The sequence below is a fragment of the Cydia strobilella genome, chromosome 12 (assembly GCF_947568885.1).
Source record: "Cydia strobilella chromosome 12, ilCydStro3.1, whole genome shotgun sequence".
NCBI classification, from domain to species: Eukaryota; Metazoa; Arthropoda; class Insecta; order Lepidoptera; family Tortricidae; genus Cydia; species Cydia strobilella.
This window is the reverse complement of record NC_086052.1, coordinates 12858391-12881141: the sequence shown is the minus strand read 5'-3', so window position 1 is coordinate 12881141 and position 22751 is coordinate 12858391. Positions and strand designations below refer to the sequence as shown.

The 22751-nt window shown below is 41.1% G+C and overlaps 1 protein-coding gene across 1 annotated transcript; it reads left to right on the top strand.

The window, feature by feature from the left end:
- The first annotated feature begins 2003 nt into the window (after positions 1–2003).
- LOC134745866 (phosphatidylcholine translocator ABCB4-like) lies at positions 2004–22631 on the top strand. Its single transcript, XM_063679960.1, has 23 exons — positions 2004–2332; positions 3025–3306; positions 3423–3523; positions 4145–4316; positions 4577–4748; positions 5568–5698; positions 5955–6179; positions 6435–6560; positions 8344–8547; positions 9714–9894; positions 10063–10230; positions 10535–10602; positions 11203–11397; positions 11494–11598; positions 12267–12428; positions 12919–13122; positions 13330–13571; positions 16118–16278; positions 16401–16486; positions 19428–19532; positions 19812–20018; positions 21972–22118; positions 22398–22631. Exons 1-23 carry the CDS (start codon positions 2273–2275, stop codon positions 22584–22586), a joined length of 3693 nt encoding a protein of 1230 aa, XP_063536030.1. The 5' UTR covers positions 2004–2272; the 3' UTR covers positions 22587–22631.
- The last annotated feature ends 120 nt before the right edge of the window (positions 22632–22751 follow it).

Sequence of the window (22751 nt, the reverse complement as noted above, 5' to 3'; positions counted from 1 at the left end):
CCCCCCTTTTCAGTCCCTTGAGGGGTGAGTTCTGGGATAAAAAGTATCCTATGTCCTTCCCCGGGAATCAAACTATCTGTATACCAAATTTCAACTAAATCGGTTCAGCGGTTTAAGCGTGAAGAGGTAACACACAGACAGACAGACAGACAGACTTTCGCATTTATAATATTAGTATGGATAGTATGGATAAATGTGTGTATACTATGGACTCTGTCTGAATTAAAATCATTTTATTTTATTCATTTATAGTATATAAATTTGACCTCCAATTATATACAAATAACTAGAACAAACTTAATAGATGTTATAAATAAATAAATAAAATAGTTGGTATGTTCCTACCTACTAACAAAGAGGATATAATAGGATAGAGCGGTACTGTCATAGTAAATTTTGTAGCCACAGTAAATTCACTGCTATCTATCGACACACGATTAAAACTAAAAATTAAGATGTATAAAAATACCATAAAATGTATTTATAGAATAGAATAGAATAGAATATATTTTATTTGTAGTAATTGTACATCGTCATATTCAAAAATTAGTTACAATTAGAAGAACAATACAATTATAAAATTAATAATACATTTAGGCATATGCAAGTCAATTTCTATTAAGTTGGTTGGTTGAGTGAGTATTGAGTTGAAGTTGATATATATGAATACATGTTTTTTTTATCCATTAATTATTTTTATATGATTTTGACCCATATTCCTTCACTGATATGCGTTAAAATTGTTAAATAACAAACTAAACCGTCAACGCCATCTATTCGAGAGTAGGCCAAAGGTAGTGGCGCCATCTGTTCGCGAATCATATTTTCTTGATTTTCGAGGCACGTTTTTTCTTAGACTGTATCCATCTATTACGGAGTTATACCTATTTTTGCTAGTAATAAATATATTTGCCTTATTTTATTACTTTGATATGACCTTTTGATACTATCTTTTGAGGGCGACCCACGCCATTTTAGCTCCTTGAAATCAAAGTAATGTAAACAAAAGAGTATAATGTATACATTCGCCACTGTTGATGCTGACTGTACCTATGGAATTTATAATAAGGTTCACCCTATACAGTACAGTGACACACATACGGCTTCAAGCCAATAAATAGTAAATGATTTAAGTACATATCTTAATTTAAAGATTAAGAATAAAATTTAGCCAAGAAGTAGGTATATTTAACACCACATTCACAGTATCCGTTGTTTCTTTATTCTTTTAAAATGTATAGACACAACGTCTTTTTATTACAGTATAAACTAATTAGTCGTTTTTTATTTATAAGACGACAAATTCATAGTCAAATTAATTTAAATTGTATTTTGTTTCAGATAAAAGAAGAGACGGGTGCTTCTAATCACAGCATTTATTTTTTCAATCAATAAATGTCGGTTTGTTGTAAATAATCCTTTTTTTTTTTAAACGAGTCCCTATTTTTCTAATAAAGTAGTTTCTTGTTAACATCCTGTTCGACTAGGTAATTATGATGTGTGATTTGTGATTAGGTATTTCTTATTCTTTTGATAAATATAGAGTATTTCGGGTAATTATTAAAGCTAACGTGTAGGTACTCATCTCATTATACCTACTACATCTTCCATTAATAAAGGTTTATTCGGGTAAACACGGACTTTTGACTACCATTACCATAGTTTTGAAAATCTTGCAGTTTTTGTAAAGAAAAATACACAATGACATATAAAAATACATAAGTTTGTTTATTTCATGTTTATTTTTTACTAGAACGTAGTGATTATATGCTCTTTGTTTTTTACAAGACAGATGTCAAAAGTTCGATTGCCATAAAAAAATGAGTAAAAAATTGATAATGTTAGTTCCCGTTTCTGCCACGAGCCACGACTTATTCTCTTTCTGCACAGACGCTAAGTCAATTAGAAAAGAGGTTGTAGTGTAGGTCTAAAACATAAACTGCATGTTGCACTAATTTGTCACATAATGACATTGACATTTTTCTTATTCACCAATAATTTAGACCATGATGAATATGTATATTATAACATTTAGACCCATAAGAAATGAGAAACCATCGTCTATAATGTTCAATTCAATAAAATAATTGAGTTATATCATTTCAAATTAAGTTGTGTGTAGATTCATATTCTATTAAGGTTTATGTACGGTTTGATACATAGGTACATTTTAAATACATGCATATAAATACTTGATGTAGATCTACATCAAGTTACATGGCGCCCCAGGATTAAGTGATTATTAAGTACTAGGATTGTACGTATAGGTACTATGGCCCAGGATAATAGAACAGAAAAGGAGAAAGTTCCTAATGTGCCATACTATATGCTGGTAGGTTCCTATTTAAGCTTAAATGTTAAATTGACAGCGTATGTTGCCCTTATTTTAACATGCGCCCTTGTTGTGTCAACGAACCTTAAACCAAAGGGAAGTTCAGGGGAGCACTTATATGACCAGCCATTCTTGTTCAGTAGGTATGGGAGTATTTCTCAATGGGAACACCCAAATGTTCCGAAATATGTTTTTCCAATTTTTATAACTACGATTTTCATAATCCCGATTTTTTATAAGTCCGAAATAGCAAAATTACGATTTTTAAAAACACGATGGAATAAAATCACGAATGCGCTATTTAAGAAAACTTAAAATCCGATTGTCATTTGACCGAAAGCTCAAAGTTCCGATTTTTACACTTTTCCGAAAATATTTTTTCCGAATTCTTTAATAAATCATGAAAAATCATTGTCCGATCGGAAATAAAATAATTCGGTATTCAGGAATTCGGTCTTTTGTAAGATGAATGAAATTCGTGATATTCAAATGATGACTCACATTTTAGTAATTATTACAGGTGCCTGTCGTGCCGCATCACGTTAAATTCGGCATAAAATATTTTTGGCATAAAAATTCGGCAGAACTGCGACCCTCAAGATTACGAACGGCCAATTATTCGTCGCTTATTGACCACCTGTCGGCTCAGTACATACTTACCGATGCACTATCAACAAACTTTTTGATTTCAGTACAGGTTTGCAACAACATCCGATAGGATATTGATATGCATGTCTACAATTGGCAGCATTGTAGCAGGACTAATGGTGCCGTTTTCTATTATTGCGGTGGCTGGCATCTTTAACGTAATGGTAGAACACGAGAAGAATATTCTACAGTCCAAACCTGTTGACAACGCCAAGTTTTTAGAAGCCCTGCATAAATTTGGAGTTAATTACTCATTGATCGGTCTGACAGTAGTCGTTTCTTTGTATATAGGCACGGCTTTTGTTGAGATTGCTGCTATAAATCAGGTAAGTTACCTACGTAGTCTACGTACTTAGTTAGTTTGCTTGATCTTATTGAAAGTAGCACAAATAAGTAGTAGCTGTTAATTTTGTCGTTTAATGTAACTTGCTCTGTTCAACAGATTTACCAAATAAAACAAGCATATTTAAGAGCCGCAATGCACCAGGATATGTCTTATTTCGACCAGCAACAAACGGGGGATTTCGCATCGAAAATGGCAGAGTAAGATTGTTGATTTTTCGACTCCATGCCAAAATAACAAATGGGGGAGTTTTAATTGAATTTTTTTCCAATTGTTGCCAAAATGACAGACGGGGGATTTCTCATTTAAAACCGCAGTCAGTTGACGATCTTTCAAAATAGCAAATTTAAAGTAGTTATATAGTTTAGGGCGGGCGGGCTCTCGCTCTGGTGCCTCTAGCAAGGGTGGCAAGACCTGGCAAAGGACAGGGCAACCTGGATTTCTTTGGAGGAGGCTTTTACCCGAAGGGGGTCCACACAGATTATTTAATATTAATAATGAATGTATTGCATGCTGTTGACATATTTAAATTATATAATTATTCAAATTTTACTTTATATTCATGATTTTTCAATTGTACGTTTTATTAATTAATATTATTCCTAAATTAATGTAATTGATATATAGCATGTAAGGTTATAAATCGATATATCTCTTTCACTGCATTCAATCTGTATGGAAATTTAATAAAGCTTTATTCATTCATTCATTCATATAGTTTAGGAAGCCCTAGCTACTATCATTGTTAAAGTTTTAGAAATGTTCTTTCCGGAAATTGCACAAATGAGGAATTTATTGCTGAAAGGCTGTAATCTTTTCAGTGATATTCTAAAATTGGAAGATGGCATTGGTCTTAAGGTATCGACCTTCGTGTACAATGTAACGGGCTCGATTAGCGCCTTCATCATGGCCTTCCTCAAGGGATGGAAACTCACGCTTCTCTGTCTCATAATGGCTCCTGTAACATTGGTCCTCCTTATGGTGTCTGGTATGGTATGTATGTTGTTTTGTTAAAACATGTGCAAGAGAAAAAGGTTGAGATTAATGATTAATATACATACTTTTCCTAACTTTAACTTCGTTGCTTTATTGCTGGTAGTTTGATGTTGGCAAATGTCTAAAGACGAATCCCAAGCCTCTAAGCCGCCGATTACGGATATATACGCATTTAGACACTGTTAAGGTTTTGCTAAAATAAAGGGGCTGTTTTATCAATACAAGCGACATAAAATGCACACTTTAATACATTTTAGATAGCAAGCCGATTGGTTAAGAAAGAAGCAGTTGAGAGCGGTCGAGCAAGTGCCATCGCCGAGGAAGTGATCAGTTCAATCCGCACAGTGTATGCGTACAACGGGCAGGAAAAGGAAATTGAGAGATATAAGGAGCCTCTTGCTAAAGCGCGACAGCTTCATATCAAGAAAGGTTTTTTTACAGACAAGCTTACCTTTTTACCTATTACTACTTACCGCAACGCTCTCGAGGCAAAAATGTCAATAAGTGAGAATAGTTTCATTCCCACTTGACCCCATTGAGAATAGATACCTACTTAAAATGTTGTGTTGTGTTTTTTGTTTGTGTCGTTGGCGTATGTGTCGCCACCAACTCATAGTTTTAAGTCAGGTCCCCACTGAAAACCAGCGCCGCGGATTACCGCGGCATTATGCTGAGTGGGGTCCTATTTTAGCGTCCAATGTTTTTTGTCTGTATGTTTCCTTTTTTTCATATATGTAATCTGTTGTGGCGTTAAATAAATGTATTTTCTTTCTTTCTTTCTTTAAAATAAAAAAAATAGTATGAATTTTCTTAAATGATTTTTAGGCCTCAGACCCTAATCCGTTAAACAAAAGCCTTTGTTTATTTTATGGAGCGGCGCCTTAGTCGCGTGCCGAGCGCATACCAAAGCAAACATGTCGTTAAAAATAAGCTTTTTAACTAACTTGAGAAATCGAGGAATTGACGAATGTCTAACTTGACGAATCAAGCATTTGACGAATGTCTAGCTTGACAAATCGAGGATTTAACGAATGTCTAACTTGACGAATCAAGGATTTGACGAATGGCTAACTTGACGAATTAAGGATTTGACGAATGGCTGCGAAATCCTATGCTCTTTACTTATAAAACATTCTCACTTGTGCAGGGCGTTATTCCCATTTGCCATCGCCCAATCGAGAAACCTGCGTTTCGAATGTTTAATTTGGGTAACGAAGAGAGCCAGCGTACATCGGAATTATATTTCAGATATTTTCACGGGACTAGCGATGAGCTTACTGACACTTGGAACGTTTTGCACCTACGGCTTATCATTTTACTTTGGTGCTTATTTGATGATTAAGGAGCCTGAGTCATATGATGCCAACGTCATGTTCTCTGTAAGTATCTTAGGCTTATTTTCATTACGAATATTATAATAACGGGACCGTTTTGTTAAGTAACTACATACTTAACACAGTGTAAAAGCGCCTGATAGATTTGCAATGGAGATAAATATCTTGTGAAAACGTACTTAAGTTGTAATACTTGTAATTACTTAATTATCCAAAACTATAATTTCTCCACGAATCTAGAAGACAATTGTGAATGGTCAGATTTATTAGAGACGTTATCACACGAATCTTTTAATTTCAGGTATTTTTTGGTGTTGTACATGGCTTACAATATTGTGGAATGGCGGGTGCCGTGGTAAACACTTTTGGGTCTGCCTGCGGCGCGGCTGCCCAGATCTTCCGCCTCATTGACAATACGCCAAGTATAAATCCTTATGAGGAAACGGGAGTAAAACCTTTGAGTTTCGAAGGCTATATAGATCTCAAGAATGTTATGTTCAATTATCCTACAAGGCCTGATGTAATGGTTAGTTGATGCCTTTAGATCTACTTCACCAGTCAGGCTCTGGGTCCTGTTTAACGTTACTGGTTTCGACTTAGCATAGATACATACGTATTATATTTTTTAGTGATTGTGAATGGTGCACTATTTAAACGCAATGGTATTTTATCACATAACTAGGTACTTTTTTTATTATTACCTATTTAGAACACTAAGGTATACTAGACTTTTTTAAACGACTTATTGGCTTGCTCTTCTTATACTAATGTTTTGCAACAGGTTCTCAAAAACGTTAATCTAAGTATAAAGCGAGGGCAGTCAGTAGCGCTCGTTGGGCACTCTGGTTGTGGAAAATCCTCCATCATACAGCTTATAACTAGATTCTATGATGTTGACGCAGGCAGCGTAAGTAATGTCCTAATATCCTTTTTTTTATAAATTTACAGTAGGTTCAGCTTTGTTTATACATCGGCTCTTGGACTACCTGCAAATTGAATAAGCAGACAGACTTGTTAAGTTGTTAATACTGGACTTTCTGACTAAATAAATAAATAATAAATAAATAAAATTTCTTTATTTCGGACAAATGCATCCATAGAGTGTTAGTACTACAAGCAAAATTTTAATCTAGTGTTAGTATTTAATACAATAGGTACCTACTTATATTATAAATTGAACTACACTTTTAATTTTCTCGGTCCAGTGCTTGAGGATCGGACAATCAAACCTATCGGCAATTTCTCTTAGAATGCTGTTGGGACTACATCTCACACGACTTAGTAATAAGACTATATTTTTACGTAATATAGTCTCAAAACTATCCGTGCGAGCTGCCACAAACATGCCCGATGCAGAGCACCTGCTGGGCAGTCCCATCAGCATTCTAAAAGAATTGTTGTACTGTACGCGCAAGGCGTTGTATGCTCGTTTCGTGTACCGGACCCACAGGCTGCTCGTGTACAAGTATTGACAGTATGATTTAAATAGTGTGATTTTTACATCATGTGAGCAACGAGCAAACCTGCGGGTAATCATATTACTCCGAACCGCCAACGCCCTGCGCTCGCTTTCTAAGTCTAAATCATCCCTTAGGTCGCTCGTGAGAACGTGTCCCAGGTATTTAACCTTGTCCACAACTTGCAATGGGCTAGAGTTCAACAAAATAGGTGGTACATAGTATGGCTTGATTTTACCCGCCTTAAATATCATCACCTCACTCTTTTTGGTGTTGTACTCTAGACCATGGGTCAAGGCGTAGGCTTCGCAGTGGGCAAGCAGCTACTCCAGTGCACTGACAGACGGGCTCAGTAGCACCATGTCATCGGCATAACTTAGGCTGTTGACACAAGTGCCACCCACATAGCACCCAGCATGCATGCCACTCAGCCCGACTATCAGCTCGTTGATGTATAGGTTGAAGAGCTTCGGTGAGGTGATACCGCCCTGTCTTACCCCACATTCAAGCCTATACTCACTGGATAAACTGCTCGCCCACCTGATCTGGTTTATCTGATTGCTGTACCAGTGCCTAAACAGTCCCACACACTCCCTCGGTATACCTGTCTCACTTAGTTTTTGCCAAAGCAGATCATAATTGACTCGATCAAATGCCTTGGACAAATCGAGGAAACAGGCGTATACGGGGGTTTTCCTATCTGTATAATACCTGACCGTGTGCTTAAGACATAGAACTGCACTATCCGTGGACAGCCCCGCTCTAAAACCGAATTGGCCGTCATGTATATTTAGGTAGTAGTCTAGCATATTGTCAAGCACACGGTCAAGTATCTTAGCTGTAGTGGTGGCGAGCGAGATAGGCCGATAGTTCGCCTTATCAGATAGGTCACCCGTTTTATTTTTAACCACTGGTACAACAATTGTCCTCATGAGTTCCGCTGGAAGGTACGAGTGACCAATACATAAATTTAGGAACATCGAAAGCACTCGAGGTAGGTGCACTCCTGCATATTTAAAGTGCTCTATGCTAAGGCCATCGTGGCCATCGTATGCTAAAAAGAGTTGCTACAAATTAGATCAGTGTGAGGCTTTTGGGCTTTGGGAGAAAAAATAACACGAATCTGAACAGCTCTACCTACATTTTTCACATTTTATTCTCTTGCTATGAGCGTTATCCTAGCTAAGACTATACCTATGTATGTTGTGATTTCACGTGCACGTCGTTTTGCAGGTGCGCGTGGACGGGCACGACGTGCGCGAGTTGTCAGTGCGGTGGTTGCGCGCGCAGATCGGGCTGGTGGGGCAGGAACCTGTGCTGTTCAACACGACCGTCCGCGAGAACATCCGCTACGGCCGAGAGGACGCCTCGGATGCTGACATACGGGCGGCCGCGGAGCAGGCCAACGCGCATCACTTCATACTAAAATTACCGATGGTAGCTATCTAGAACTTCTCAAGTTTAGTCAGGTTTATGCACCCTGTAGTTATCAGGATAACAATAAAGTCTAGTAAATATAGGTACTGTTTTACTATTTAGTTAAGACTCGCAGGAAAGGGCCCCACTATGACGTAGTTGCACATCATACAATGACACTATAATTTAAAAAAAATCGTGTGTCGTGTCGTGGAACACTCGGTTGGAACGAAGTATGTAGGTATATTATTATTGATAAACGTAGTATATTATTGATTAACAAATACAAAAAAAAACAATCGACAAAATAATAATTATCAAAACTACTCACAAAATTTCACAAATCAGTTCAGATTTCAGAAATGCGACAGGCAGGGAGAACAACTAAACATAATAAAACATTTTTGTACAAGCTGAAACTGATACGCTTAGCTCGAGCTTCACACTCGCTGTCAATCAAAAATACGAAATTCAAGTGCAAAAAAATACAAAAAGTAATATCTACAATTCTGCATACACGTCCGAGGATTGAATCCGGGTCGTCACTGTTGCGACTTGCGTAGCCAACGTGCAATCATTAACATTCCGTAGCGAACGAAATGCAACTGTCACTGCCGCACTAGTAAGGAAGAGTGATAGAGAGTCTTCTGACTATTCTGACTACGATACGCTACGGAGCGTTAACGATTGGTACGTTGGCTACGCGCCCTGTTTCTAAGCGGCTGTTTGTCAACTGCGCCACTATAGGATGATACGAGTAGGTATACGTATGTCGGTGAAATTAGGTCACTTATTCTCGTGAAAGAATTTAAACAAAAGAGGGCCGTCAGGCCGTCACACTTTTTTTCGCCTAGCCCCCATCCGCCAACCGTCCGATAAGGAACTTCTTTCCAAAAAATTTAAAATACAAACGAAGTGGCATAGTGGCTGTGGTTAATAAATATACTTACATAAAATTGTGTATTTTTTATATTTTGTCTAATATTAATAAATAATTAGTCAGTAAAATAGGGACTACGTTTGTATGGATAGGCAGTTTGTCCACTTTCGTCTTACGTATCGGCGATACCGTCCGGCGGCTTACCATCCTTCCAATCTATCCATTTGAGTTAAGATCTGCTATCAGCACTGCAGACAAAAACGTAATTGTAGATTCGCCTTCAGTGCATGTTTTTACACATCAACAGGGTTACGACACGCTTGTGGGAGAGCGCGGTGTCTCCGTGTCAGGAGGACAGAAACAGCGCATTGCCATCGCCCGTGCTCTGGTGCGGAATCCAAGCATCTTGCTTTTGGACGAGGCCACCAGCGCTCTTGACATGGCTTCGGAAATGGAGGTTCAATTTGCTTTGGAAAAGGCAAGTGTCGGTACTGGCTTGCTTAATTTACTAACTAACAGACAGAAAGGTGTGTACAGTACAGATTTGCATTTTGATATCTCACTTGGCTAGCCGTAGATGATTACCGTTGCCTGTCAATTCCACCACCATGGAAAAAAAAATCTTCTTTAGCCCTCGTAATTTCAGGCTTCCGAAGGACGAACAACCGTAATCGTAGCTCACCGGTTATCGACGATCAGAAATGCGAACTTAATTTGTGTGATGAAGGACGGAGTCATAGCTGAAGAAGGAACCCACACAGAACTTGTCGCCAAAAAAGGGCTCTATTATGAAATGGTGAAGCTTCAGGAGCCAGATTTAATTGGTAAATTAGTAAATTTATTTATTTTTTAATCCAAGTAGTTCAACTATCGTTTACTGTGGTGGTGGCAACGCGGAGACTCCTTGAAAAATAAAACGCCGCCTGTGTGTTCCTGTTGCGTTAACGCCGAGTCGCCGACTAATCTTAGATAATAGGTAGGTAATACGGAATGGAAACAACCTAGCGCAATATCCGACTAGAAATGCCAGTTTACATAATTATGCTTCTAAGCGACATGCCATGCTGTAACACATATGATTTACATATAAATTACATGGCAGTAGCTAAGTAGATAATAAACTTTCAGATGCTGGTTCAAGGCATAAGGACATCTCTATATTAAGTGAACATGATATTCCGGACGGTACACCAGCTGTACGTACGTATTTTTATAAACTCTTGCTTTATGTACAAACTAGCCCTCCCCCGGTGACCTCGCCCAAATATAATTCGTAGAAACATTTAACAGCAAAAAATATTTTTAACCACATTAGCTCGTAAAGGCACTCTTGATTGTTCAAAAACTGATGAGAGAGTTGCCCTTTGTCCACAAGCGTGGCAATTTTTTTCATTTTTGATGCAAATTTTGAGTTGTTTCCTTATGTTGGCTGGTAGAATTGACTTTTAAATTATGATTTTGAATGATAAATATTTAATAACGTTCGTTTAGATATAATTTCGCTTGATTTTGTTTGATGTAGTTAGTATTTTCCTCGCATTGTTGTGGTGAAAATTTGTTGTGTTTCACTCAGTGGCAAAATTTGTTTATCCACAAATAACAATTTTGGAGCTCTACAATATAAGATTTTATTTGTTCTATTCATCTTGGTTAGCTTCATAATCTATCCATGACAGGAAGGGTTTCGATTTCACTGCTTAAGCCCTAGCCATGGCCAATACCTCATCTCACCATAGATATATGTTGATGGCGATAACAGGATACTGCACTCTACCTATAGGTAAATTTGCGTTTCGAGATGGTCCATCGAGATCATTATGTTTTTTCAGATATCTCCAGAAGAAGAGAACGAAGTAAAATGCGTTGCGTTTCGAGATGCTCTAGCGCTCAATGCGCCGGAGTGGAGGTTGATATTAGTTGGATGTATTTGCGGTTTTGTTGTGGGATTCACATTACCTCTAGCTGTTCTGGCATTTGGTCAGTTATTCGGGGTAAATATTATACCTTTTATACTTACAATTAGAATTCTATTAATATAGTTGAACTGAGGCTTTAACTATATTACTACATATTATGGTTGGTTACAGTCATTATCAAATCCAGACCCAGCCATCATGTTAAAACAAGTATCTCACATAGCGTGGGCATGTGTTGGAATAGGTCTAGCTATTGGATCTTCGTACTTTATACAAGTAAGTAATACGCAATACTGCAGCATATATTATACTATATATATATATTCATTTTGCACTCCTGCAGTTGTCAAAGCTGTTAATGGCGTAACGAAATAGATTTATGTGGACCTCCACGTCTCATCGCGTCTACCCTTAATTTGGCACTCTCCAAAATCATTGACCGTCTTATTGTATTTTTTTCTTAACCAGAATTATTGATACTATTGAGCGCCGAGGTTTGAACTCACGAAGTCACGACCTTCGTGATTTCTGCCAAATTAAGGGTCCGACTTCAAACAAAGGAGTTTTTACCGTCACCTACTTAGATACTACCTACGTTAAGCGATTTTTGAATTTAATGATGATCGATGATTGTAAGTACAATGTTTTTTCGGTGAAGCGCATCTGCTTATAAAAACCTGAACGGAACTGCTCGACGCGTGATTCACGATTTATTTTCAAGCAAGTATGATCTTTGCAAAGTACTTGTATGTAGTTGCGTATGTTGAAAACAAAATTTTTGTTTTCAACATGAGCAGTTCCACTGTACGAAGTACTTTGCAAAAGTTTACACCGTCTTATATATAAGCAAAACTGGTCCTGATTAACGTATAACTATGATATGTTTGTGCTACTTTACGGATAGGTTTAGATGCTGATGACAATGATGATGTATGTTTGACCAGGCGGTATGTTTCGGGCTGGCTGGCGCGCATCTCACGGAGCGCCTGCGTTTGAGCATGTTTGCGCATATGCTGCGCCAGGACATCGCATTCTTCGACGAACGAGCTAATTCTACGGGCGCACTGTGCGCAAGGTTGTCTGCTGAGGCAGCACACGTGCAAGGTGTACGTACCCTTGTTTAAACTGTACTTGAATAGAGCTGGCGGGTGGGCGCAAATTTCTCGGAGCGTCTGTACTAGTAGCCACGTACTAGCGCACATGCTACGTCAACACCATCGTACTTACAAACACTACAAACTGCCTTCAAACAGAGCTGGCGGATACCCCTCATAGGGAGCGTCTAAAGACTACAGGATCGTGTGCGTTGGAAGGTATGCCTACCTTGTGGCCTAAAGTGATAGTATTGATACCTACTTCGCGCCAGTAAAGCTCCATCAGGGCGCGTAGCCAAACGTGCCAATCGTTAACGCTCCGTAGCGTATCGAGTCATCTCTCTCTATCACTCTTCCCCACTAGTGCGGCTGTGACATTTGGGTTTCGTTCGCTACGGAGCGTTAACGATTGCACGTTGGCTACGCACCCTGAGCTGCATTTTACAGTTCACGCACACTACATCGGGCGCCGCAAATCTTATAAATATTTACACCTTTTCAGGCAACAGGTCACCGAATCAGCACATTAGTTCAATGCATAGGCACTGTGTTTTTATCTCTGGGCATGGCCTTGACATCCGAATGGCGCGTGGCTTTGGTGGCACTGGCATTTGTGCCTCTCGTGCTGCCTGTCTTTTACTACCAAAATGTCATCGCCACCATTGTGGCTTCAATGAATGCTAAGGCTGTTGAGAGAAGCACTCAGGTACTTATTTTCAACCATGCGCATGATAGGTAATTTCCTTATACACACCTGACGTATTTTTTTAAACTATGGCAGAAAAAGAAAAATAGTGAATACTGTTTAAGTTCTTAATTGGTATGGAACATCCGTTGAATCTCACTCTAATTTATTTCGTTTAAAATCCGGTAAAACTGAACATCCTTAGGCACCCGCATAACTTCTTCGCAGATAGCAGTAGACGCGTTGTCCAACATCCGCACGGTAGCGGCCCTGGGACGCGAAGCCGCGTTTGTGCGGAAGTACGTAGCTCAGCTGGGCCTCACGCTGCCGTTTGCCAAGCGCGGAGCCCACCTCTTTGGCCTGGTCACTGGCCTGTCCCGAGCCATGTTTAACTGGATGAACTCTGCAGCCCTTGTTTACGGCGGACACCTAGTTGCATACGAGCGATTAGCATACGAGAAAATTTTGATGTGAGTATAATAAGTACATTTCGATGCTAGTGCGGAAAGTATGTCGTTACTTCACGAGTACCGAGATATCTTGCCACGAGCCGCAGGCGAGTGGCAAGACTCGGGACGAGTGAAGAATGACATTTCCGCACGTGTATCGAACGACTTTTTTTAATACAGTTGCGAAAAAATAAGAAAAACAGCAAAAGCAAGCAAGGAATGGAATTCGAAACTTTTATATTATTCATTCTGTGACATCATTGACATTGACATTATGAAGAGGTTTTTTTCTACCTTTTATTCGACTAGAATAGATTTTGTTATTATTATTGAACCCACTTCAATTAAAGTTTTTTTTTTTTTCAAATGCATGTTCTATAAGACAGAAACAATTGTAAATATTAAAACATTGTACTATTATTCCCTAAATATCGAAACAATATCGAATGTTGCCTTTGGAAACTTAAAACATTCTTGCAGTAAGAAAATACGCCTCTTCTTTGACAGGCGTTCCGTTCCATTCAGACAACTTATTAAGAACGGTTTTTCGACATTAAAAAATAAACGTGTTATAATACTTATAATGTTGAAGAGGTAAGTAATAAAATTAGGGATGTACCGACTAGTCGCCGACTAGTCGGGAAAGCCGACTATCCGGCCACGTTTGTAGTCGGCGACTAGTCGGCAAAATTAGCCGAATAGTCGGCACTATTTAATCTTCAGGAAAGATAAGATTTTTATTTCAACTCTTTCAATTCTACTCTAACAAAAACAGTCTTTGATATTCTGTTGACGTTGAGAATCTCAACATTGAGAATACTTTGAGAATACAACGTTGAGAATAACAACTTGAGATTGGCTGGCCGCTGGAGCCGATATAGCCGCCGGTGTCGGTGATGGTGTCGGCGGTAGTTGCGGCAGAGAAATGGAACAAGGTGATGAATCGCTAGATTTAATTGCAGCGGCCAGCTGAGGCATTTGGTGTTTGTGTTTATATTTGATATGATTTAGTAACGAGCACTGGGTGCACCTCACTTTATTTGCATCGCCTTCAGCATCTTCAAAAAAAGTCTACACTCGCGATTTCCTTTTCGACATTTTTCGTATTTATTAAGAGCACTATATGTATTATTTATTTAAACAGTTATTACAATTTCTTGTTTTCGCTATGAAACACGAAAGGGCGACTAATAAATCACGAAAACTTAGGTAGACAAAACTAGTCATACGTAAACATGAACGCAAGACTTGTGCTGCCAGAGGGCCTACCGCGAACCACGTTCGACGTGTTGCATCCCTGTCACACTTACGTACTAATTTACAAGTGCGACAAAGACGCAACACGTCGAACGTGGTTCGCGGTAGGCCCTCAGGAACGAGGCGACCGAAACGGTTCCGATTGCATCCAAACTCTGCCGAAACCAATGATCGGCCAAGCCGACTAGTCGGCCGACTAGTCGGCCATCTGAGCGCCGACTAGTCGGCTAGTCGGCTAGTCGGCCAAATCACTAGTCGGTACATCACTAAATAAAATATGAATTATGCATATTTTTTTTTGTATTCTTACATTAACAGTAGGTTTTTATGTTGATTACGACGTTTAAAAGAAACTAATATTAACACTCATCAATAAGTAGTCATGAATTGGAACAAGTAAAAATTTAAAAAAATTGGAATAGTAAAAAGCACTAGTTCGCGAAAACCAACTTTCCGCACGCTAAACAGCCACGAAAAGTAGCACTTTTTGAGCAACTGTATTAAAAAGGATTTATCAACACACTTGCTCAAAACGACTTTTTTATTCCACCGATTTTTGGCTCATAATCCTAGATATTAAACTCGCGTGCTCTTTCAGTGTATTATTCCACTCGTGCTTTTTCATTATATTATCCGACTGAGTTAAGAAGGTAACTGATTGCTAATAATATGCATGGAAAGGGAGCCTTCTTTAATTGGTCAGACTGCCGGGCACCGGCGCGCCCGACCGCCTGCGCGGTGCGCGGCCCGGCCGGCCCGCCCGCCGCGCCGCCCGCGGCCGGGGCGAGGGGCGGCCGGCAGTATGACTGATGCAACACACAATACTAACTGTTTTAACTATTAAAATTTGATTAATATGAGTTTCTTTTTTTTCTCGCAAGTGTGTTGAAAAACGTCGTATAAAACGCGTGTGCATTGGTCATTACACACATCGGCTTTCTTATTGCGCGCTCGCTTACAGCTTGCGCGCACAATATCGCCTCGTGTGTAGTGACCAACTTAGCACACTGGTATCATAATGTACTATTGCGTCATAATGACGCTGGGACGCTATATGTACCTTGACGGTAGTGGACAACTGGACATGCTCCCTGCTTATGGCACTTGACGGATAGCTGTCATTACCATCATATTCAATGGCCGTTTGCTAATGCATGACCTTCAGGTACATAACAGTAAGCTGCAGTGGGTATGCACTTTTGCAGCTGGGTTTACCTACACATTATCGACGCTTTACAGGTTTATATGTAAATTTACTTTCGGACAAACGCAAGTTTCTTGACATCATTACCCAAATTTCTGTATTTCAGCACAACGCAGTGCATTCAAATGGCTGCAGGGATAGCGAACGAAATGTTATCGTACATGCCCGACTTCCAAAAGGGAATGTCGGCAGCAGCTCGAGTGATTGATCTGCTGCGCACGCGGCCGACTATCGTGGACTCTAAGGATCCTGTCACTGGCCTTGTAAGTTTTATGAATTAACCGTGATTTTTCTTAACTATGTAGCATATGTAGGTCAGCAAGTGTTATTCTAAACGTCAACTTCTATGAAATTATGACTATATAAGACTGTACTTTTCTGGCAGGTAGCTTTGGGTGAAATAAATTTCAAGGAAGTCGAGTTCTACTATCCAAACAGACGTAGCATTATGGTACTGAAGCAACTCAACCTTGAGGTAAAGATTTCTCCTTTGCAAATTATTTTCTATAACTACTTTAGTAGCTTACATGCTGCGCCGACCCCAAGTGAATGGGACAAGGGCAAGCGAATGATGAACTACTTTAGTAGCTTGTTAACCGAAGGCTTCACACACTCAATGCTGTTGAGGTAGTTTAGCGCTCGAACGCAGTGAGAGCGCCAATAGTCCGACTTTTAACAAAACACAAACACTCTACTTTTCATTTCGAATACGAAAAAGTAAAACAGTACAGTAGGTAGTATTTTCTTGAGGGTACTTTCAATTAACAATTTAGGTAAAAATATCGTTGTTTATGCAATGGGGAGTTAATTATCAGAATGGAAATCGTACAACAAATCCATTTATAACCAAAATTTAATTTCTTATCGTAAAAAAAAGAAAAAAAAACGAGAGTCGTCTGACACGCCGTGGGAGACGGACGCACGTTTGGGAGCCCTTTTGTTCTTTCCCGGTTGTAAAATCCCAGACAAAACAATAGAGCCCGCGTTAACGCCACATGCGACAACTGGCCGACCGTCGGTTCAAGTTCCTTTACGCGACGCGACACAGATTCTCGGGACGCTGTTCATAAATATCCCTAATAGTGAAACGCGGTCAAATAATATTTATGTGTATCCATGAGTGAATTGAGTCAAGTGCGTGTGGCCCTTGTCTGCGCCATGTATCAGCTCGGCGGCGCCTGCGGCCCATCGCTGAGGCGCGGTACTGCTGCCGGCTCCGCCTACACGACGGACAAATTGGTGAGATCGGTCCTTGATACGTTTCTTAGCCCCAGTATTAACATCCCAAGATATTCCATTGTTAGTCGAGCCAAAACTACAACAGTCCCCCGAAGAGTAGATACCATCCTACCATCTACGAGACAGCGTTGTCTAATAGCGTGATTATATTGTATTAAATAGGTATCGAAACGATCGCAGTTCTCATAGTCATATCTCAGTTAAACACCTAGCTTCATCTAACTCTGTAGTGACACCTTAATGGTCCGTGTTCGTCTTAATTAGGTCATTAGACAGATATTTGAAATTGGTTTTATTGGATTAAAAGTTAGTAGAACTTGCATCTAGCTTCGCCTAGCCTATAGCTTCGGCCATCTGGGGCTCAGACGTCGCCTGGCCAGACGGGTGCGTTGAATTATGGGAAACGACTTTTAAATTGTGGTGCAATATGCAGCTTTACAACAGAGGCCGAGTCGTAGACAAAAACAATGCACTTCCCTTAAACACATCTGTTGACCAAATAACCATAAAAAAGACAGATCGACACATTGCACAATTGGTCCAACAGGTTTTTTTTGTTAGCATTCCCGGACATTAGTGATTTGTTTATTACAGTGTCAGTGTCTTTGTGTTTTTTATTTGTGCGAAAACATAACTACCGATGACAGTGTTTGGTTTGGTGCATAAGTATGGATAATATTTGTAGTGCTGTTTTTACCAGCTTAAAACTACTATGTTGAAACTGACTATTTCTTAGTGTTGACGTAGACGACACGAGCGAATAATCTTACGAGATATAATAAATCAGTCAGGAGAAAAGAATGCCGCGGCAAGCACAAGGTCCATGGAACAATGTTATAGGTGTTTGAGCAGTTATTTATATGATATCAAATTTTAGCAATTAATTACGTACGGGTTTTAGTGGTGTCTATTGACGGTGTTGGTGTATTTTATATTACCTAATATATTTATTGTGTCATTTGTGTCTGGTGATACTGAGGTGCCGGGACTCGTGCCAGTGTTGCTTGTTAAGTGCTATTAATTTTGTGTGCCATCATCATCAGCGACCAAAATAATACTATTTATTATGAGGCGACAAGAGATTACTCGCGAAATCGCAACCCCAAGATGTCAGGCGTCGGCGGGCAACACACGACTTTTCGGCAAAGCGAACTATTGTGGCAGCCAACACAGGACAGGATAGACCCGACAGATGCGGATTACCGACGAAATTGACAGCCTAGTGCGCGCGTAGCACTTGCGTGATCGAGCCCGACGTGGTATAAGCATATGGGTGGAAGAGACTCAGGATAAACTTAAGGGCCCCACAAGTGAAGGCGGTATAATGATAATAATATAAAGATACTACTCTCCGAAAGCACTCATTAACGCAATGCAGGCCTTTTGAAGAAAAGTCACTTACGAAAGCTATCAAGGGGCCTCGACTGCTGCTGACTACGAGCCTGACGAGAGCGAGAGACGATTAACCTTCGAACAATGAACTCAACTTAATCGCAGTCACCATCCCTTCGTATATACTTACACTAATATTTATCTATATCTTCCCTAAACTGGGCACGATGCTGGTATTCGGTCTGGTTCTTCAACTCCCGTCAACTCCTATCCTCGACTGCAACAGCCCCACACTCCTCACCTGTATTATTGGCTCACCGGTGTCTCGGGCAGGAGGGTCAGTTGAGCATGCCGGGGCGGCAGATGAAGGGAGGTGTATACGAGTAGGCCCGAATACACGTCCTGCCTCGGAACAGGTTTGTCTGGACGGAGGTCGTTAGCGTACCGTAGCATACGCCTCTAACCGACGGCCTGGATCGTACCAGCACGTGCATTTGAGCAAGCTCGACGAACCTCTCCGTCTCTCCCTCCCTTGTGTGACCAACGCTTCTGCGTCCTTGCAGCAGAACTGCTGGCTGGTGTAGTCACTAAACGGAAACGGAAACGGTAAAAAAAAGAAAAAAAAACGAACTTAGAGCAATAACGTATCATTTTCTGCACACTTTTTAGAACAACAACGACCCACTTTCAGAGCATGAGAAATGAAAAGGTACCTACTTTATTGCCTGTCTTACAATCGACCTTAATATTAAGACATGTTGGGGCGTCGGGTAATAAAATAAAAAATAAATTAAATAAAGTAAATATTTACCTAAGTACCTGCGCACTTTTTTTTGTTTTCTCAGGTACCAAGTGGGAAAACGGTAGCTTTTGTCGGGCGAAGCGGCTGTGGCAAGAGCACGATCATACAGCTGTTATTAAGATACTACGACCCTTGTGCGGGTACCGTGGTGAGTCTTTCCTTCCATACACCAGCAGATTTGTCACATCACAACTCGTAGAGCCATCATTTGTTATTATATAACTTGTTGTTTTTAGCTGTAGCCTTTATATTTGCGTAATGATAGGGAGACAGATCCAATCCAATACACTATCCAATATGCCTATGGAGTCCGCCCGGAGCCCGGCTGACCGGCTTGCGGCCGTACAAATGTGAAATGCGCCCGTTCGGTGGGAATCGTAGTTAATTTATTAACCATATTTGCTTCAAAAAAAGTTTCTAAATTCAGTCATTGGATGGCGTTCCGCTGCCCCGACTGCTGATGAAGGACTTGCGTGCAAGCTTCGGGCTAGTGGCCCAGGAGCCAGTGCTGTTCGACCTGACAATCGCAGAGAACATCGCTTTCGGACAAAACGACCGAGTGGTGACACGCGATGAAATAATTAAAGTTGCGAAACAGGCCAATGTGCACAGTTTCGTGGTGACTTTACCACAGGTACGTTCTGAATCGATTATGTTTTATATATGTATCGTTTAATTTTATTCCATCCATATATTGTTCATGTGTAAGCGAGTGTACTAGTGAAGGCGTAGACAACACAAATATTGCATTTTTCTAAGCTTTTTTTTGTTTATTAAAGTAACTTGCATATTAAATACTTATTCACTGCCTCGTCCGGACACACGCGCCTTGCGCGCGGCCCGACCCACCACGGCCAACTAGCTTGCGACGCGTGTGGCAATATAAGTCAGCAGGTTGGGACGGACTACGTGAATTCTACGCTTCGTACCCTTGGAGGCAGCTCTGCTTCACATCAGAAGATCCTGACTCCTGCGCAGTCAATGTTGCCGATACCATACTGCTGGGAATGGATTGTTTCATTCCCAACACGGTAATAGCAGCGGGAGCAAAGCGACGACCTTGGTTTAATCGGCCTTGTAAAGAAGCTATAGTTCGCTTACAAGGCTTGGACCAAGGCCGTAGCTAATGAGGATCCGAACGTTTCTGATGTGAAACGCAAATTAAACGCTGCCTCGAGGTCCAGTAAAAAAGCCATTGCCAGGGCTATATACGATTTCGTCGGCAGAATTGGTGACAAGCTAGCGAGCTATCCCTCTGGGAGTCGCGCGTTCTGGTCGCTCGCCAAAGCTGCCGAGGGAAATTTTTGTCAGTCGTCTTTACCACCTCTGCGAAAAGCTGATGGTGATCTGGCCCACAGTGCAAAAGAGAAAGCCGATCTTCTTGGCACTCTTTTTGCCTCGAACTCGACCCTGAACGACGACGGTAGCGCCGTGCCGCCCACCATCCCGCGGTGTACATACTCCATGCCCGAAATCTCATACACGCAGAGGGATATTCGGCGGGAGTTGCTATCCCTAAACGTTCATAAGTCGAGCGGGCCAGACGGCATTCCAGCACATGTGCTTAAGCAGTGTGCTCCTGAGTTATGTTCCGTGTTGGCGCGTCTTTTCACACTCTCTAGCAACAAACGACATGTTCCATCTTCGGGGCGGCATTTACTGTGGTCCCACAGTTCGAAGGCACAGCCCTTACCATGTCAGGGAGTATTGGGATCCTCGGTGTCGACATCTCCAGTGACGTCCAATTCCGTAGCCACCTGGAAGGGAAGGCTGATCTGGCATCCAAAAAACTCGGTGTGCTCAATAAAGCACGGCGATACTTTACTCCGGGGCAAAGACTGCTGCTATATAAATCGCAAGTCAGACCCCATATGGAGTACTGCTGTCACCTTTGGGCAGGAGCACCTGGATGCCAGCTTGGCCCCTTCGACTCAGTCCAAAGGCGCGCTGTACGAATCGTCGACGATCCCAAACTCACAAGCGGTATTGAACCTTTAAGTCTAAGGAGAGACTTCGCCTCCTTATGCGTGTTCTACCGCTTGTACAATGGGCTGTGCTCTGAAGAACTGTTTGACATGATGCCAACGGCCGCTTTCTATCACCGCACCGCTCGCCATCGGCAGGGTGTTCATCCTCACACCCTAGCACCTAAATGGTCGCGTACTGTGCGGTTTAAGAGGAATTTCCTCCCGCGTACGCTTCGGCTGTGGAATGAGCTCCCTGCCGAGGTTTTCCCGAGGGGCTACAGTATGGGGTTCTTCAAAAAAGGAGTGTACAGGTTTTTAAAGGGTCGGCAACGCGCGTGTAATATCTCCGGTGTTGCAGGCGTCCATAGGCTACGGTAACTGCTTACCATCAGGCGGGCCGTATGGTTGATTGCCACCGACGTGGTATAAAATAAAAAAAATCTTATCTACTTCGTTTTTTCACAAGACTTCCATCAAATTTCCTAAGCATGAGGAAATCTAATAATCAAAAAGTTTCATTCGAATAATGCCCCAGAGATGACAAATCAAAAATGCTTTAATCCCATATTCCTGCATGCGCAATCCCTGATAAGTGTGTATGTTGGAAAAAAAATGCACAGGGCTACGACACCAACATCGGCAAGAAAGGCACCCAGCTGTCCGGCGGGCAGAAGCAGCGGGTGGCAATCGCGCGCGCGCTGCTCCGCAAGCCCAGAGTGCTGCTGCTGGACGAGGCCACCAGTGCCCTCGACACGGAGAGCGAGAAGGTACCGAACCACAGACGAAATTTCACATAGGCATTGTAGATGGCGCTGTACGAATCTACGTTATGCGGTAACTATGACCGTTTACTTAACCTCGCGCTTAACAAATGGAGTCGCGTGCGACGACGCTGGTTATGCTAAGCGATCTGGTTGTCAAAGTTAACGTTTAACGTTACCACGAAACATATAGCGTAGGTACAGCGCTGTTTCTTCAGCTGTCAAACTCACGGGCACGTTTTTTTTTACCTTACCTACAATAAATTTTGTTAATCACGTTTATAGGTAGTACAAGAAGCCCTAGAGTCAGCTGCGGCGGGGCGCACGTGCATCATGATCGCGCACCGCCTCAGCACCGTCCGCGACGCCGACCTCATCTGCGTGCTGCAAGGCGGACGCATCGCGGAGCGCGGCACGCACCAGCAGCTCATGGACCGCCGCCAACTGTACTATGAGATGCACACCAAGCCATAGCCCTAATACTAAGCTGTAGTTATGCAGTGAGTTAAGACTTGAGTGTTGGAATAATATTGATATGCAAATTACATATTTATTTATTCAAATCGATTGTCGTTTGTTTTAGTGCCTCTTCGATTTCGAGCTCTATTTCTACATGTACCTGTAACTTATACGGTCAAG